This window comes from Perna viridis, chromosome 10, assembly GCF_037379345.1.
Source record: "Perna viridis isolate PV_CMFRI_1.1 ecotype Kerala chromosome 10, ASM3737934v1, whole genome shotgun sequence".
NCBI lineage: Eukaryota > Metazoa > Mollusca > Bivalvia > Mytilida > Mytilidae > Perna > Perna viridis.
Window position 1 is genome coordinate 28,093,253 of NC_142454.1, and position 18,532 is coordinate 28,111,784.

General features: G+C 31.4%; 1 protein-coding gene across 1 annotated transcript in view; it reads right to left on the reverse strand.

Moving 5' to 3' along the window:
* Positions 1–18,532, reverse strand: part of LOC148605237 (uncharacterized) — a 40,500-nt gene that overhangs the window by 5,574 nt on the left and 16,394 nt on the right. Inside the window, exons 6-19 of the mRNA XM_088548003.1 lie at positions 18,315–18,512; positions 14,860–15,057; positions 14,236–14,403; positions 7,605–7,805; positions 6,805–6,919; positions 5,882–5,982; positions 5,075–5,289; positions 3,746–3,833; positions 3,130–3,203; positions 2,558–2,594; positions 2,246–2,343; positions 1,746–1,871; positions 1,226–1,374; positions 925–1,060 (exon numbers count right to left, since the gene is read on the reverse strand). Of these exons, the coding sequence (XP_088404129.1) occupies positions 925–1,060; positions 1,226–1,374; positions 1,746–1,871; positions 2,246–2,343; positions 2,558–2,594; positions 3,130–3,203; positions 3,746–3,833; positions 5,075–5,289; positions 5,882–5,982; positions 6,805–6,919; positions 7,605–7,805; positions 14,236–14,403; positions 14,860–15,057; positions 18,315–18,512 (1,904 nt within the window). The remainder of the gene's footprint in view (positions 1–924; positions 1,061–1,225; positions 1,375–1,745; positions 1,872–2,245; positions 2,344–2,557; positions 2,595–3,129; positions 3,204–3,745; positions 3,834–5,074; positions 5,290–5,881; positions 5,983–6,804; positions 6,920–7,604; positions 7,806–14,235; positions 14,404–14,859; positions 15,058–18,314; positions 18,513–18,532) is intronic.

Here is an 18,532-nt window from a genome sequence, read left to right on the forward strand (position 1 = left end):
TTATCATTTACAAAAATATACTTACGTCACACAGAGGGTGCAATTTGATAGATCCACTAAATTTGTTGATTCCCTGATCACATTACGATTACTTGAAATAGGAATTTTAACTCATAAACATACTATACTCGGCGTCACATAAATAACATACTGTTAAAATTTGAATAAAAATATTTTCTACGACTTTATTGACACCAACCGTCATTTAAATTGTCTTAAATGACTTGCTCATTCGTTTAGCCAAACAGCTTCTCAAAAATAAGTCGCTTATTAGCTTAAATCATGCGTAACAACTCCTTACGGGAAAATCCCATACTAATATCCGCCATGTTGGTTTTTACGGGACGATTTGTTTACAAACGAAGTTCGTAAGTTCCCGTCGAACTCCGGTGACAATCGTCTGCTTGATCAACTTCTCGGTATTGTACGTTGTTCGCGTAAAATAAATCCGAGATATCCGAAATAACGCCGAAGTGCATTCTGGGTTCTTCGGTTTTTGGACAAACCATTTAAACGTAAACAACATATCCTAGCAACCCGATCACTGTAAACATGGCCGACTTTTTACAATTAAAATCTGACCGGAATTTAACGATTCAATGTTTAGGGAGAAGCCGTTTGGTTAAACGAATGAGCAAGTCATTTAAGACAATTTAAACGACGGTAGGTGTCAATAAAGTAGTAGAAAATATTTTTATTCAAATTTTTACAGTATGTTATTTATGTGACGCCGACTATAGTTTCCGAAAGTTATTTTTAATTAATTCAACGATCCAATTTTGTGTGAAAATTTCTGTTGCTTATTTATACATTAGTAAACCTCTTCAATAAAGTTCGATTTATTACCCCGGATTCACATAAGGACAACACGCCTGTTTCCGTCAAACAACAATGAAGCTTGATCATGTAGTTAATTCAACTTACAGCAGTCTGCACCATGTTTACTCTCTGTCTCCTTAAAGTCTCAACACAGCGAAATACATCAACATAGCCCACTTCTGTTGCCTCGGTTGCAGCGTAATCAAGAGCTATATATGTTCCCGTTCTTCCAATGCCAGCACTTAAAAATAAAGTAAAACATGTACCTCATTATTTAAAATCATCAATACACCTCTGATAGATCTTTACAATAACGATAAAGTTTACTTCATTTAAAGTAAAAGAAAACAGTTGACTTCGTCATACTGCTACTTTACTACTTTGAACATGAAAAAGACTGTTTTACCTGCAATGGACGATAAGTGGGCCCTTTGATGAACTTTCTGTCGAATTAACCTTGTGTCGAAAATATACAAGAGAAGATGAATATTTCGGTACATCTTTGTCTGGCCAAGCTGTGAAATGGAATTGTATGATGGTCTTCTTTTCTCTTTCCTTATAACATGAGAAGAGAAGTACTGAATTTAGCAGTGTAGCAAACATTATCGCTTAAAAAGGCTCACTTATACAAGTTTTTTTTTCTCTTTAGATTTTGATTAACATTATTATACATGCGATTATACATTGCAGCAATAAGCTATGTACCAAGGTTAAATAAAGCAACAAGGTTCAAAAGGTACTTAACCATTGACGAACAAATTGTGTTTAAATGTTTTCCAAAAATTCCAGTACTAATATACTACTGACGCCTATAGAGCATGGACTTTTATACATAGGTTTACAGAATTCACACATACAAGCGTATGAAATTAGAAAAAAAAATGATCTTGATCAATTGTTTAACAATCATGATTTATTTTGACTACCTTTAACATCTTGATATGCCTAATTGTGAAATCTGAATATATATCTTCTTTCGTCAATGTTATCACAATTCCGTCAAAGTCATTTGATTTTCCAACAGTCTCCGGCCAGTAGTGGTTGCATTTTTGCTAAACGAATCACAATTGTAATCGAAATGAAAATATACCATTTATTCAGACTATATCTCGGTTTGTTTTCATGCGTGAAACATGAATTTCGATTATTACCAAATCTCATATAAATGTTCTAAAATCTTTTAGACGTTGAGGCTTTCATGCAAATTGATCCCATAACAGATGAATTGTTTCTGGTAATATTCAAATTATATAAAAATATGTAATTAGCAATGTATCTTATAACTACACTCATTTGCGATTGTATAAAAAAAAAACAGAAATCAAAAGATTTTTAAACTGGCATAAAAATGTTTTGGATTAATGTATTGCCCTAATACATTTTCTTAAAATGATATTTAATTTGATTTGCATAATTTAGACAGTACCTTGGCCTCTTCAAAAACATTAGTCAGCATTACTATTTTGCCACAATCAACCTGCCAAACCATTTGCCAAAATTCATTGACAGTATTGTCCTGCGGACCTGAAATATTTGTTGAAAATGTCTGTTAATACTACCCACAAATTAATAATTTTAGTGTTTACTACCTCTTTATGATAGATACAAGAAATTATTACAGAAATTAAGCTACTAAATATTTGCTCAATTCAATTTTAACTGACATTGTTTTAATAAGTTTCATTTACATGATTTTTATCAGAAGCTATATTTAGAACATTTTGTGTTTACAACTTACCCTGTGATGCAATATACTTCTTTAATCGTCCATAACCCTGAAATAAAGACAAAATGGCACTTATTTAAAGAAAAAAGCACATATCTATAAGCAGATACTGTTCATGAAAACCACTGAGCGATGAATGTAATTATGTTTTACTTGTAATTGTTGTAATTGTAAAAAAGAATGATTGAGATATTTTTCACATTTTTCATAGATTGACACGTTGAATGAGTGAGGTACTTTTTTGTATTTTTTTGTTTTTAAAGTAGGTAGATAATTTATGGGGTAATGAAGAGGCGACGGGTTCCGTAGAATCAAACACATTTGTATTGAACTTTGGAAGGCAAAATCTGTCAATTTTAAATGTAATGTTTGCAGAAAAATAACGTGTATGTACAAAATTATCATTGGTCTATTCTTTTATTGAATTTTGAACCTATTGAGTAAGGACGGACTCCTAGCCGATATACAATACAAACATTCATCGATCTAAGACGTTTTTTCCAAATGTTTGTGTTTAGTAACTAATAACCAAATATTAATAAAACAGCACCATTTTTTTCTTGTCTTAGCTTATATGTACTTACATTAACATAAGAGGAGTTGATATAATCGGACGTTAAATGTGGGCTTGTCTTTAAAACAACACGAGTTCCGTCGTCTGTAGCAATAAGTGCACACAGATATAGTAAAAAGTGAATTAGATAAAAATGTGAAAAATCTGTATGATTAAAGATATAAAGAGGTCATTAGGTTAAATAAGGTAAACAAAATTCTTAAGATTTCATAAAAAAAACTTTATTTAAGAAGATGATTTTTTTTCATACTTTGTATATTATAAGTGGCCAAATGCAGTGTATTTGATGTTTTTGATAATTTTAAATTGGATAATGTTAATATCAATAAAACCACACTAACATGTTTCATGATATAATGCTATTATTAGCCGTGACACAATGCTATCGTTTTCATTGATTTACTACAATTGTAATCTCTACATACAATATGTTCCATATGTAGTTATTCCATTGTCTACATCGTGATTCTTGATTTCATTTGTTTATGCCCGCTATGATTCTGGTTTTATTTGATTGTAATTTTTGTGATGCTTCGTATTCTTTTTAGAATTTAGTTTACGTTTCTGTGATATCGTTAACCGTGAATGCGTTAGGAAATTATCTGAAACTATTAAAATATACTTACAAGCGAAAAGATTTTTGTACTTATTTTTAATTTTATTTCCAGGTTTCATGGCTGCAGTTGTTGGGTACTGTAGACCAGTCTTAAATTTCTGTAATATCATTTGATTGTATTACATTGTTTCGTATCAGAACTATTTCTGAAAACTATAGTTTTAGAAAAATGACTGAACATCCTCCCAAAACAAAACAAACAAAACAGTGGAAAACAATAACAAAAACACAACACAAACACATAAAGAAGACAAAAACCAAACACATACACAAAACGAAACGAAAAGCGTCATAATTGTGTGAAACTCCGCAAGCTACAAAAGACATTATGACTGATCTTAGCTATAGGGAATACTATTTTAAAATGTTGATTGAACATATTTCAATAAATATTTTTAATACATTAAAAAACATGATTTAGGAACATTATTGATCAATGAAAACAGTTGCATTTATTTATCACAACACATGTCACCAATATTCGGGATTTGCATTTTTAATTTCAATAACTTGCATTCAGGTTTTCAGCAGGTGTATTTTTCATGTTGTTTATCATCATCGTTTGCTATATGGCTCTTTACTTCCCTATATATCTTTTTCTGATAATTAGATTTTTTTTACGATCTATATCTTTTATTTTGATGTATAGCTCTATTTATACATTTTCTACTGATATAAAGCTTTTAACCATCGATTTATATTCCTCTGATTTATAGCTCCTTACGTTCTAAATATCTTCTGATATTTAGCTCTGTTTGTTCCTAACACAAAGTTTAAAGGCCGTATGACTGCAAATTAAATACTGACTAACTGGCCATTTGTGAAAATATTTCAAAGAACAAGAACAATATAAAATAATCTATAGTTAGTGATTTTGTAGCTGCATTTAATTACGAAACACTGAATCGTCCCACTTAAAATTGGCTTTAAAGTTTAATCAGATGATCTGTGTATCAGATCATCTGAAATATAAAAAAAAATCATTCAAATGTATCTTATGTTTGAAAACCTGCTTCCCGCAGTACATATCATTCAAATCATATGTATTCCTGCTTGGACCAATTTTTATGTAAAAATCCTGAACATGGTCTTCAAATCATGAAGGGTTATAACATATTTACCACGGTGATAAATTATTGGTACACGAAAAGAATAACAAAAAAAAAGTAAATTAATGAAAGTCCATACACTAAATGGCAATATCGAGGTAAAATACCCTTCTTCATTCTTTCACTGAAACTCATATTAAGCACCCAAAAGAAACGGAACATCAAAACCCAATTTGCTTTCAAAAGTTTTCATATGTCTAAAAAAACAAATATTTATAACTTAAACGTACCAAAAACTCTTCTTCAAGTTTTCCTCCTTTGATCCGACCATTTTCTACATAGTTATAGAAATCCTTAACTAGAATAGCTGTTTTTGACATCTGTGGGCCTTTAGTGAAATCATAATATCCACCATCTTCATTTGTTTCGTTATTGTACGTCCTGTCTATGCCAGAGACATTAATTGCTGGTGAAGGATCACGATTGTCTTCAAGTAATTCAAGACCTGCATTTCATGTTTAAGCAAATTAACTTAGGTTGTATGCATAAAAAGAATTTTTAACGATAAAATAAAAATACAAAGTACAGCTTCGTCGATCGAAGTACACAGTATACCATAAATTAACTGTATTAAATATCAATATTCTCTATGATTTTGTCGTTTCAACTTCTTCTAGGAAGGCTAGATAACGGCGATATCACACAATGGACGATGTGATACCAACTTGTTATATGCAAAATTTTTCGTTGCGATTGACTCTTATGTGCTTGTTTATCATTTCTTATAAAACCCGATTGGTTATAGGCAGCACCCACACTGGCGACATACTCAGACGGTTTCAGAATGACTGCCATAGAAATAGGAGCAGATGTGGTAAAACGAACAAATGCATTATCATACAACTGGGAACACGAAAAAAAGCACCAAAGTATTTCGGAAGTCGAAAGTTCATCGGTCGAAATATTAAAGATGAATCGTAGAGCAAAAGTTTTTTTTTTAAAACTCATGAAAATCGAACATCGCAAAATATCAGCTTGTTTGTTATTATGCTGAAATAAAAAAAAACAAAAAAACAATGCAATTCTAAACTAAATACCTGATAGGCTGATTTCAGAATATTCGCTGTTTTCGTTTTTGCTTATGTTCGGTTCTTTGTAATTGGTTGGTTCTTCTTTTCTATTACTTTCACGTTGTCTTCTGAAAACGAGTCCTCATTATTTATAAGAATATTCTTTAACAAAAGGAAAAGGAAACCATATTAAAAAAAATAATAGCAAAACACACATTTATAGTGAATATTGAAACACTGACAAAAAAACAAAAACAAAAAAAACAAAAACAAAAACAAAAACAAAAACAAACAAAATATGAAGATATAAAGATTTTAAAACCCCCGTACAGGCTGCTGAGAACCTGACATTGTTGATTTAGTTACCAATGTAACAACACATCGATTAAAAATAAACACATCGAACTATGAAAGGTTAATGGATAGAAATAGCGATTAGATATGTTTAAAGCTAAAAACTGTTCGTAAATACGCAATTTTCTGAAGCTAGACTTGCTTTTTTTAATTATCTTGGTTCATGCTTTTTTTTCACGTTAGAACGTTTATCAAAAAAGGAAAGGAATTATCGTTTTTGTTTTTGTCTGTTGTCAATGGTTGTATTTTCCTACCTTTTAGTTATGAATATTTTACAAAACATCGAGATATGAAAACAACAACAACGTCGTCGATGTTCGTGGTGTATCTAAATATGTTTAATGTTAAGTTGGTTACGATTCGATCTGAACAAACTTTGGAGGAACAATATGCAATCGTCCAAATTAATTCAATTTTAAACTAATAAGATTTTTTTGTTCATCGCCTTCCCAGATAATGAAGAACGCATACTGGAATATGAAAAACGTTAACCGTTCATATTTATGCAAATGCACAAGCTGCTTGCAAAAGGCAAGAGAGTTTTATAGATAAATTTAATCGGTTCGCATTGCATTGATAACATTACAATATCTTACCTTTTGATGAAGATAACAACAATTATTACTATTACAACAACGAGAACAGCTGCAGATATACCCCCTCCTATAACCGCTCCAGGACTAGAGCTTTGTGTAGAAGAATGCGAAAGTTCTGCAAAGTATATGTAATAGTGGACATGAGCAGAGATCACCTATTGAGGAAAAACTCTATCACTAATATTGCATTTACGTATAAAGATGGACGCATTTGTTTTTTTCTTCCCTGATATATCTTCTACCAAGAACGACGCCTGAAATACACCAGATGTTGTTTATGAGCGAAAATAAACGAACAAAACCGACATCTAAGCGCAATATGAGTTGATGTATCTTAAACCAAAACAAACCGAAAATAAACTCTTTAAAACGAAATAAATTACTATCTGTTCGGTTTATATACGTATCACTGTCTTGACGAACGTCAAATTGATCGAAAAATTCAGGGTAAATTGTAGCGAATTTCAGTTCAAATAGAAAACGGCAACTTATATTAAACACATATAAACAAATAACATATATACATTAACAACTATGTTGTAGTGCTGTCTGTCACAGATGTATTAAAATTATGGCGCACGTACCATTGTTAAGTACTCGGTTCCCATATATATTTATATTAATATACGATCTACAATACAAAATATAAAACCGCTTCGATTCTTTGTTAGATAATGTCATTTAAAAAAAAACTTCGCCACGGAATAAGATAATGAAATGGAAGGATTACAAAGCATTGATTTCAAAAAATCTGAATGAGGAATGAATTCGTTTAATTTAAATGGATGCATAACGCTTACCGACGCATTCTGGTTGTGTTGTATTCCAACGGCCCATAACTGAATTTTCTAAATCAACAGTACACATTATAGCTGAAGAACCTAGAATCCTGTATCCATTCTTACAGTCAAATGATACCACGGAATCAAACTGATATCTTGTAAGGTTCGATGGACGAATGATCAACAGGCCAGAGGTGTTCAAGTCTGGACATATGACAGCTTGAAAAAATAAATAAGTATATAATTGTATTTAAAATTCTCGGTGAGCACTTTAATTAGAAAATGAAAACTAGGCCAGACAAACAAGTCTGAAATATAAATAATAATCTTATAAAAATTAGTGAAACATTTATTGAACATATATAATTTTACAATTAACACTAAATCAATTTTTGGGGCGACATTTATATCCGTTGAAATAAGTTCTAGGGAAATGAAAAATAACCCTTATTAACGGGTATGTCGAACAATTATTTGACCAATGTATGTTTGCACGTAGATGTTTTTTTAAAGCACAATATCTTTTCATTTTTACAAAATTAAACTTTTTTTTTTTTTGGAAATAATACGTAGAAGATAAGTACCACTTTTATTTGATTTTCATTTAAATTCAGCATTGTGACAATGCATTTGAAACATTAATTGAAATTAAGATTGTAAGAATGTTATACATTTACCTATTAAGTTCCTTAATTATACTTTAAAACTTTCTTAAGTAAGAGAATCAGTATTATTAAAACAGGATATATTTCTTAATATTTGTGTTTTATTTGATTGCATGCGATTTAATGTATAAACAAGATTTTTGTTCATATATCAAGTAAATGAAATATGAAAGAGTAATCAAGCGAACCAAAATTCTAGAGGAAATCAAGAGAATGTAATGACGGGACAAACACCAGACATGCCAACATACATACAAAAAAGGGACATAATACATACAAAGTAACAGACGTAATTAAGCAACGCGGACTCCACTAAAAACTGAAAGCATTGGCCAGATGCATTGGTAGAGAAGTGTCCTCTGCTTTTCTAGATACACCCACCAATTTGCTCATACAAATTTAAATCCGGTGTAGACGAAAGAGGAAAGAGAAATTCTGACACGTTTCACAGACAGTTTTCATGGTGCAGATGGATACACCGTACTGATCCGCTAGTTCATGATGACGACCATAAAGTTTTGTAGTGTTGACTTCAAGTTGTTCCGGAAGTCTGATTGTAAGACGTCTAACGCGATACAAAAGTCTGAGTAGTTACAGCAAGCTCTGGCATAACGTGTGAGTTGTGATATAAAAAAAATACGCAGCTGCTGAAGGATTGTTTTCACAAACGGAAGTAAAATTGACAATACAGAATTAAAAGTCATCACGTTTGTCGTATAGTTTGATCAATATTTTTTCTTTACCATCGACCTCTATGTGTAGGTCAAGATATGAGGCTGACATCACAGTGCCTGTAATATCCTTTATCTCAGGTTCTTTGGGGTAGATGGGATGTATCAGATCCTCGAATCTAGGATTGTTTAACAATAATACGTCATTTATATAGCGGAAACTGATACAGTCACTGTATGAAATGAACTTCCCATTTGCCCCATACCCCATTGCCCCATTCCCCACAAACCTATTGTGCACACCGTGCCAATTCTATATCAAAATTAATTTATATTCGTTATTTTTTTGTTTATTTTATTATTATTATTATTATTATTATTATTATTGCATATTTCATTTTTTTTCTTTTTAACAGAAACAGTTTTAAATAGAGCGGTATTCTGAAGTTTGTTTAAATACAATGCATAAAAAACACTAACATGTTGGTTCGTTTTTCCGTTCAATTCTATACACAATGTGAAAATTTTCTTAGTTCACGGCTTTATATAGATTATTCAAACTAAGTCTTTTTCTTCATAAATATCATTTAAACAATATAACAGGAGATTATTCATATAATATATCAGTTAAAATATTGTTGTTTCTATTGTTCACAAAAAGTTCTTGATTATCTGCATTTCCAATATGTACGAGATCTGAAATATTCCTATTTCACTTAAATAAGTATTGAGTGTTCAACCATTACATTAAATCATTCTAATGTATTGCACCATATGACGAAATTCCCAGAAACAATACAAGTAGAATGTGATAGGGGTTACGTATTGAATGGACAAGGTAGTATACAGTGCACAGAATCTGGTAACTGGAGTCATTTACCTACATGTGATGGTGAGTTATATAATGAACCCTTGCATTTGATAAGTATTATATAGTATTTTCCTGGTATCATGAACTAGCAATTTGGTTCACATTACCATCAAAGATGTGTTGAAATGTGTATGTTTAAAAATTCTTTGAGATTTAAATTTTTTGCAGTCGCGATATCTGGACGCACAATAAGCACTCAGCATAGGCATGAACGTCGAACAATTCTAGCGGGTGTTTTGTATGCAAAACAAACGAAGACTCAATTCGTTCATTTAGAGTGCAAATTGAACGTAGTCCGAACATATGTGTAATTGCACGATATATATATTACACACTTAACTTTTGTTGCAATGCAGGTACAATGTAGCAACAAATTTAGTGGTTTTATATATATAAGAATACTATGTCATTTTTTCTTTAAATATTATTATGAAAAAGAAAGGAAAGCTTATCTTGCAAAATAAATAAGGCAGGACAGGTTACAGGGAAAAAATAATAAAAGGGGAAAAACAGATTGTCCTATACAGAACAAATACGGAAAATTCATTCTTGTCCTTTCTGTTGGCCACCTTAAACAGAAATGTTAAATTTGTACGAATGTTATCGGGCTAATGTAAACTTATTATATTTCATAAATAATTCAGATGTTGTAATATGAAATTGAATTAGGATGTAAAAACCTCAACTTTACATTAATCAGTTCAAACAACAAATACGAAATTGTCAACGATTTGATCTGTCGAATAGACACAAACAAATATAGTAACAGGATGCAAAGGTTTTGTGCGTGCAATCAATATTGATTTTGGAATCTCTCTGCAAAGTCCGAAATTTACCGAAATCACGCCATATTTGCATTGTTTATATGTATTATCGCCACTCCGAGCTGCATGAGAAATAATCATCCAAATTATTATTTAAAACTATAGATATATATATATAAATTGTACTTGAATTTCATTTCTATAATGATTCTAAAAATGGATATTCTTGTTTTATTTAAAATTTAAAGTAGGGAAACACTTTTCCATATGTGTACATATTCAGTCCCAGTTTCACAAAATAACATATTTCTGTATAGGTGCAAACAAATTCAATTTCAATAATGGACTGATAGTAAATGTAAACAATTACCAAAATAAGCATCATATGTGTGACTGCGACACATTATTTCAGTCCAATTTCTAAAAATGATATATTTCTGCAGATTGTAAGGATGTGAACAATTTTGACTTCAATAATGGGCCAAAATTATTATTTGAAATTTTAGAAATGGCAATATTAGCATCCGGTTAATGGTTGCGACACTCATATCTCAGTCAAAAATCTTCAAAATGACATTTTTTTTTGCAAAGTGTGTGTTTGCGAACACTTCCGATATACCTATTAGTCTAGAATTATTGTAAAAAATGTTGAAATTGTCTATTTCAATATTATGTTGATGGTTGTAATACATATATTTCAAACTAAATTCCTGAAAATGAGATATTTTACAAAGTAAATGAATGCGAACACTTAAAATTACTTTTATGGTCTTGTATTTTTGATTGAAATATCAAAATTGTCGAAATAGGCATTATATGTATGGCTGTGACACATTTATTTCAGTCTAATTTCTCAAAAAATATTTTTTTTGCAGATTGTAAGGGTGCGAACAATTTTAATTTCAATACTGGTTCAAAATATATTCAAATATTAAAAATGGCAATATTAGTATCAGGAAGGTGGTTGTTACACTCAAATTTCAGTCAAAAATCTTTAAATGGCATATTTTCAAAAGAGTATGTGTGCGAACAATTTTCATATACCTATCAATCAAAAATTATATTCAAAAATGTTAATATTGTCTATATCAGTATTGTGTTGATGTGATAGCTGTGATATATATATTTCAGGTCAAATTCTTTAAAATTAGACATTTGTTTGCAAATTGAATGAGTCCAAATGCTTGAAATTACCTTATAGTCTTATATTATTGTTTAAAATGTTAAAATTGTCAAAATAAGCGTCATATGTGTGGCCGTGACACACTTTGTTTGTACACCTAGATACAAATATATAGTTCTTGGTAGAGATTTCTCATACTTTGTAAGAAATAATTCCAAATCATCTTCCAAAGATACAGAGGAAGATGTTTACAAAATGCTGAAAGTTTTAATCGACAACACATTTGTCCAGTGTGGTGGACGTATTTTTCAACAAACGGTCGGCATTCCAATGGGAACAAATTGTGGTCCTTTACTTGCTGACCTATTCCTTCCCTCTTATGAGGCTGACTTTATAGCTGATCTGATCAGAAAGAAAGAATATCGTTTGGCTAGATCCTTTAATCTCAGTTTCCGCTTTATAGATGACTTATTATCTTTAAACAATCCTAATTTCGGGGATTTGATGCATCGCATCTACCCAAAAGAACTTGAGATAAAGGATACTACAGACACTGTGAAGTCAGCCTCATATCTTGACCTTCACTTAGACATTGATGGTAAAGAAAAACTTTTGACCAAACTTTACGACAAACGTGATGACCTTTCATTCAGAATTGTCAACTTTCCTTTCACCTGTGGCAACATCCCTTCGGCTCCTGCGTATGGAGTGTTCATATCGCAACTCATACGTTAAGCCAGAGCTTGCCGAAACTACGCAGACTTTTTGTATTGCGCTAGAAGTCTAACAAATAGACTTCTGGAACAGGGTTATGTTGCTACAAGATTGAAGTCATCATTACAGAAGTTTTTATGGTCGTCATCATGAACTCGTGGATCGTTATGATGTATCAATCAGCACCATGAAAACTAATTTATTCAACGGGTCATAGTTTGCCTTTCCTCGTTTGTCTACCCCGGACTTGACTCTTTATGAGCAACTCGGCGGGTGTTTCTAGAAAAGCAGAGGATAAAGTAATGGTACGAACAATTTTAATATCAATAATGGTCCAAAATTATTAAAAAAATAAAAAAATAAAAATGGCAATATTAATATACTTTTCGAGGTTGCGAAAATGACATATTACTTTTTAATTGTCTTCTTCTTATTGCTCAAAACGTTTAATTTGTCAATATTAAAATTATGCAAATGTCTCCGACATAAAATTATTTAAATCCAAATATGAAATAAAGTGACATATGTTTATAAATCTTATGAGCGCGTAAATTTTCAACCTCTTTTAATTGTTGTCATATAATTCTGATTAGTACGTTGGTTGCAGAAAAAGGCAAAACAATTATTTTTGATTGATCAATCAGAAATATTTCCAACGCCCAATTACCCATTGTCCCATCCAGCACTGCCCCATACCTCATTCCCCATACCCCATGTGCCCTCTGATGTATCAGATCAGCCATAATTTAAGCCTCATAAGAGTTAAGAAATAGGTCAGCAAGTACAGGAGCACAATTTGTTTTCAGTAGAAGGCCGACCGTTTGTTGAAAAATTTGTCCATCACACTTGATAAATAATAATGTTGTCGATCTCAAATTCTTTTTGTATTGAAAACATCCTTTTCGGTATGTATGAAAGATACCTTGGAATTTGCTTTTCAAATTTCTACCAAGAACTACATAAATGTATCTACATGTATCATCTTTTCAGAATAACAACGATGTATAATGTTTCTGAGTCGGGATTTTAACTGAGTATAAGGAATAGAAATATGAAGAGTTGAAAAATAATAGGTTTTAATTTCATTGTATTCGGATAATAATCATGAATTTAGGGTTTTAAGTAGAACTTTTGAACTTTTCGGGATTCAAATACATATGATACATTATTTTGGTTCAATAATAGATATAATTATATTAATACATTTCATATTACAACATCTGAATTATTTATGAAATATAATAAGTTTACATTAGCCCGATAACATTCGTACAAATTTAACATTTCTGTTTAAGGTGGCCAACAGAAAGGACAAGAATGAATTTTCCGTATTTGTTCTGTATAGGACAATCTGTTTTTCCCTTTTATTATTTTTCCCTGTAACCTGTCCTGCCTTATTTATTTTGCAAGATAAGCTTTCCTTTCTTTTTCATAATAATATTTAAAGAAAAAATGACATAGTATTCTTATATATATAAAACCACTAAATTTGTTGCTACATTGTACCTGCATTGCAACAAAAGTTAAGTGTGTAATATATATATCGTGCAATTACACATATGTTCGGACTACGTTCAATTTGCACTCTAAATGAACGAATTGAGTCTTCGTTTGTTTTGCATACAAAACACCCGCTAGAATTGTTCGACGTTCATGCCTATGCTGAGTGCTTATTGTGCGTCTAGATATCGCGACTGCAAAAAATTTAAATCTCAAAGAATTTTTAAACATACACATTTCAACACATCTTTGATGGTAATGTGAACCAAATTGCTAGTTCATGATACCAGGAAAATACTATATAATACTTATCAAATGCAAGGGTTCATTATATAACTCACCATCACATGTAGGTAAATGACTCCAGTTACCAGATTCTGTGCACTGTATACTACCTTGTCCATTCAATACGTAACCCCTATCACATTCTACTTGTATTGTTTCTGGGAATTTCGTCATATGGTGCAATACATTAGAATGATTTAATGTAATGGTTGAACACTCAATACCTATTTAAGTGAAATAGGAATATTTCAGATCTCGTACATATTGGAAATGCAGATAATCAAGAACTTTTTGTGAACAATAGAAACAACAATATTTTAACTGATATATTATATGAATAATCTCCTGTTATATTGTTTAAATGATATTTATGAAGAAAAAGACTTAGTTTGAATAATCTATATAAAGCCGTGAACTAAGAAAATTTTCACATTGTGTATAGAATTGAACGGAAAAACGAACCAACATGTTAGTGTTTTTTATGCATTGTATTTAAACAAACTTCAGAATACCGCTCTATTTAAAACTGTTTCTGTTAAAAAGAAAAAAAATGAAATATGCAATAATAATAATAATAATAATAATAATAATAATAAAATAAACAAAAAAATAACGAATATAAATTAATTTTGATATAGAATTGGCACGGTGTGCACAATAGGTTTGCTAGAAATACTTACCAACACACTTTGGTTGTGTTACATTCCAATGACCATAAATCGATTCTCCTGACTGCACCGTACAATTTATGGCTGGAGGGCCTTGAATTGTGTATCCCTTCTTACATTTAAATGTCACCACTGAGCTATAAGTATATCCTGTGAGGGTCGATGGTTCAATGAACAAATCAGATGCGTTGATGTTTGGACATTGGACAGCTTGAAAATTAAATTATAATATATGACAGTTATGGAGTTCGATGAATTTAAGTATTATAGTTTTGACAGGTAGTTAGTTAACTCCTAATTGGTCAAAAGATAAGCTTTTTCATATCGGATCTCTTTGTTGCGTTCAAAGACAATTACGTAATTATACTTATATTAATGAAAAAAAAAAGAAATATTCTAAATTACAACTTCGATCTCGTTAATTACTAAACAAAACATCTTTTGTAATGAAAAGCATACTTTTCCTTTTATCCGTTCATCCTTCCATTAAATATGACATTTCAAAACATTGGCGTTTCTGTTGCTTTCTTATTGGGCTTTTTATATTTGATACTTTTGGTCAATTTTATCTTAATAATCTTTCAAAGAAATATATAGGTAGATTAAAATCATTGTCACAAATGTGTCAATGTTTCCTCATGTGGCCTATGGACCTTGATATTGGTATCGAAGATACATATGTATCATTTCGGTCTACGTCAGAATATTGTTATACTTTAATTGCAAAAAGAATAATCAAGGGAACCATGGCTATAGTGGTAATCAAAAGAATGTAATCCAGGGACAAAGACCAGACATAGAAAACAGACACACACAACAAAGAACATAAAGTAAATAAAATTATACATACAAAGTAACAAAAAAATAAATGAATGAGCAAGTCGGACTCCACTAAAAACTGGGAGCATGGACCAGGTGCACCGGTAGAGTAAGCGTTCTCTGTCTAACTAGAAATACCCGTCGAGTTGCTCATAAAAAGTCAAGTCCGGGGTAGACAAACGAGGATAGATAAACTATGACTCGTTGAATAAATCAGTTTTCATGGTGCTGATGGATGCATCATGACGATCCACGAGTTCATGATGACGACCATAACATTTCTGTAGTGATGACTTCAATCTTGTAGAAACATAACCCTGTTTCAGAAGCCTATTTTTTAGACTTATAGCGCGATACAAAAAGTCTGCATAATTTCGGCAAGCTCTGGCAAAACGTATGAGTTGTGATATGAACACTCCATACGCAGGATTCGAAGGGATGTTGCCACAGATGAAAGGAAATCTGACAATTCTGATTGAAAAGTCATCACGTTTGTCGTAAAGTTTGGTCAATACTTTTCCTTTACCATCGACTTCTAAGTGTATGTAGTATCCTTTATCTCAAGTTCTTTTGAGTAGATGCGATGTATGAAATCCCCGAAATTAAGATTGTTTAAAGATAATACGTCATTTATATAGCGGAAACTGAGATTGAAGGATCTAGCCAAACAATATTCTTTCTTTCTGATCAAATCAGCTATAAAGTCAGAGGTATGAATAAATGGTGGATGATTAATCGAGGAATTGTACTGCGAAGCCCCTAGTTATTCAAATCACGAGGGATAACCTTAAAAAAAAATCAGTTAAACATGTAGTTATTTTTGGGTCTTTTTTCAAACGAATTGAAGGATTAATCGAAGGCAAAGCTAATAAACCCATTAAGTTTCTTTTATAGACATTAAACCTAACACTTAGGCCGTGTTTCATTCCAATGACTAATCATCGATTCTCTTATCTGCACCGTAGACTTTATAGCTGGACGGCCCTGAATCTTGTATCCAGTTTTACATTTAAATGTTACCACTGAGCTATAATTATCTTGTTAGGATCGACGGTTCAATAATCAAATCAGAGGTGTTAACATCGAGACACGGGACAGCTTGAAAATTATATTTATGAGGAATCAAAAGGTGGCATTTTTGGCCCAATCCACGATGATGCTATGAATTCATTATTTTCGGACATGGACTATCCATATGCTACCGGTGTCCAAGATGGTGTCAAAATGGAAAGATGTAGGGGATACCCGGCCCCGCCACCCGGTAAAAGGTTGAGATGCGGAGACATGGATGTTAAATATCAAACTGCAATTTCCCACACAAGTCGCAATCTGCACATCCCAGGGTGTTTAATTGTCGATGCGAGATTGAGGAGCAACTGCTGTAGAGAAAAGAATTACGCAAGGAAACACCGGGCTTTATACAGTCAAAGGCCGTACATACAGCTGATGGATTTGGCTTCAATGGACAGATCTGTATCAACACACCGGAAGAGCCGGCCGCATGGCAGTATTATAATTCCTCAGAAAGTATTTCCAAAACTACATACATGATTGTTTTCTGTTGCGTGATTTTCAAGTTCGTGAAAGACAAAGTGATTAGATTTACATATATAAAAGATATGAAAGAAATCAATATATATATATTTCTTTCATATCAGAATGGTGATTCTGTGAACAATTAACTGATAAGAAAATAATATTAAAGAACTTTTTATACTTGTATTTGTATATATTAATTTACAATGTAATTTTACAGATATTTACAATATGGTTTAGTGTGCTAATTTTTTAAATATAAGGATTTGAAATTTTGAAAGGAAAAAGATTTCTCTAAGTTTTACATTTGTTTTGTATTAGTATGTTTTTTTTTTTTTTTTTTTATAGGAACCCAAAGGGAATAACAAGGATCCCATACAAAATATATCAAATAACATTTCAAGGTTTGTTAAATTAAATTATGAAGTTTGCTCACTGGGCAAAAACAATAATAATGCTATGAAAAAGATAAAACGAGACGAGTCCCAAAATCTGACAAAAATTGCTAAACATGAGCAGCGAGCATCCATCGGGAAATTTAACAGTTTAACAAATTTCAAAACAAAATTTGTTGCATTCAAAATAAACTAAACCAAATTGCTTATATATATTTTTTCATGAAATTGGCACTTTGCAAGAGTTATTATTTTGATTTGATTTGATTTGGTCGATTTTAGTGGGAGACGAATGTATGGTTTTCTAAAAGTGCAGAATTGAATGCAGAAATGATTGTCGTGTTAAAGTGTAGCATGTGTAGGCTGAAAAAGTATCATATGTTTAGTAGGTCTTTTACACCATAATTCACTTATCTATTGGAGGTGTCTGAATTTAAAGTGCACTGGTACTTTAATGTCATTTCGCCCAATATGTTAACAATATTGCTCTAATTGAATAAGAAATAAAGAGAGCGACGTACAGAATGGTACCGTCACTCATATTTTCATTTTTTTAATTATGTCAAAATAAAATCTCCAGAATAAATTTATGTAAGACTAGATTCAATATTTTAAATATAAAAAAAGATATATTTTTACTAAATTGAAGAAAATAATAAAAAAGACAAATATTTATTTTATATAAATGTGTGAAATATGTTTAGTTGAAGAACTTACCAACACACTTTGGTTGTGTTGCATTCCAATGACCAATTACCGATTCTTCGGAGTGCACCGTACACTTAATGACTTGAGGGCCCTGAATCTTGTATCCAGTCTTACATTTAAATGTTAACACTGAGCTATAATTATATCCTGTCAGGGTTGATGGTTCAATAAACAGATCAGAGGCGTTGACGTCTGGACACGGGACAGCTTAAAAATTAGACTTATAA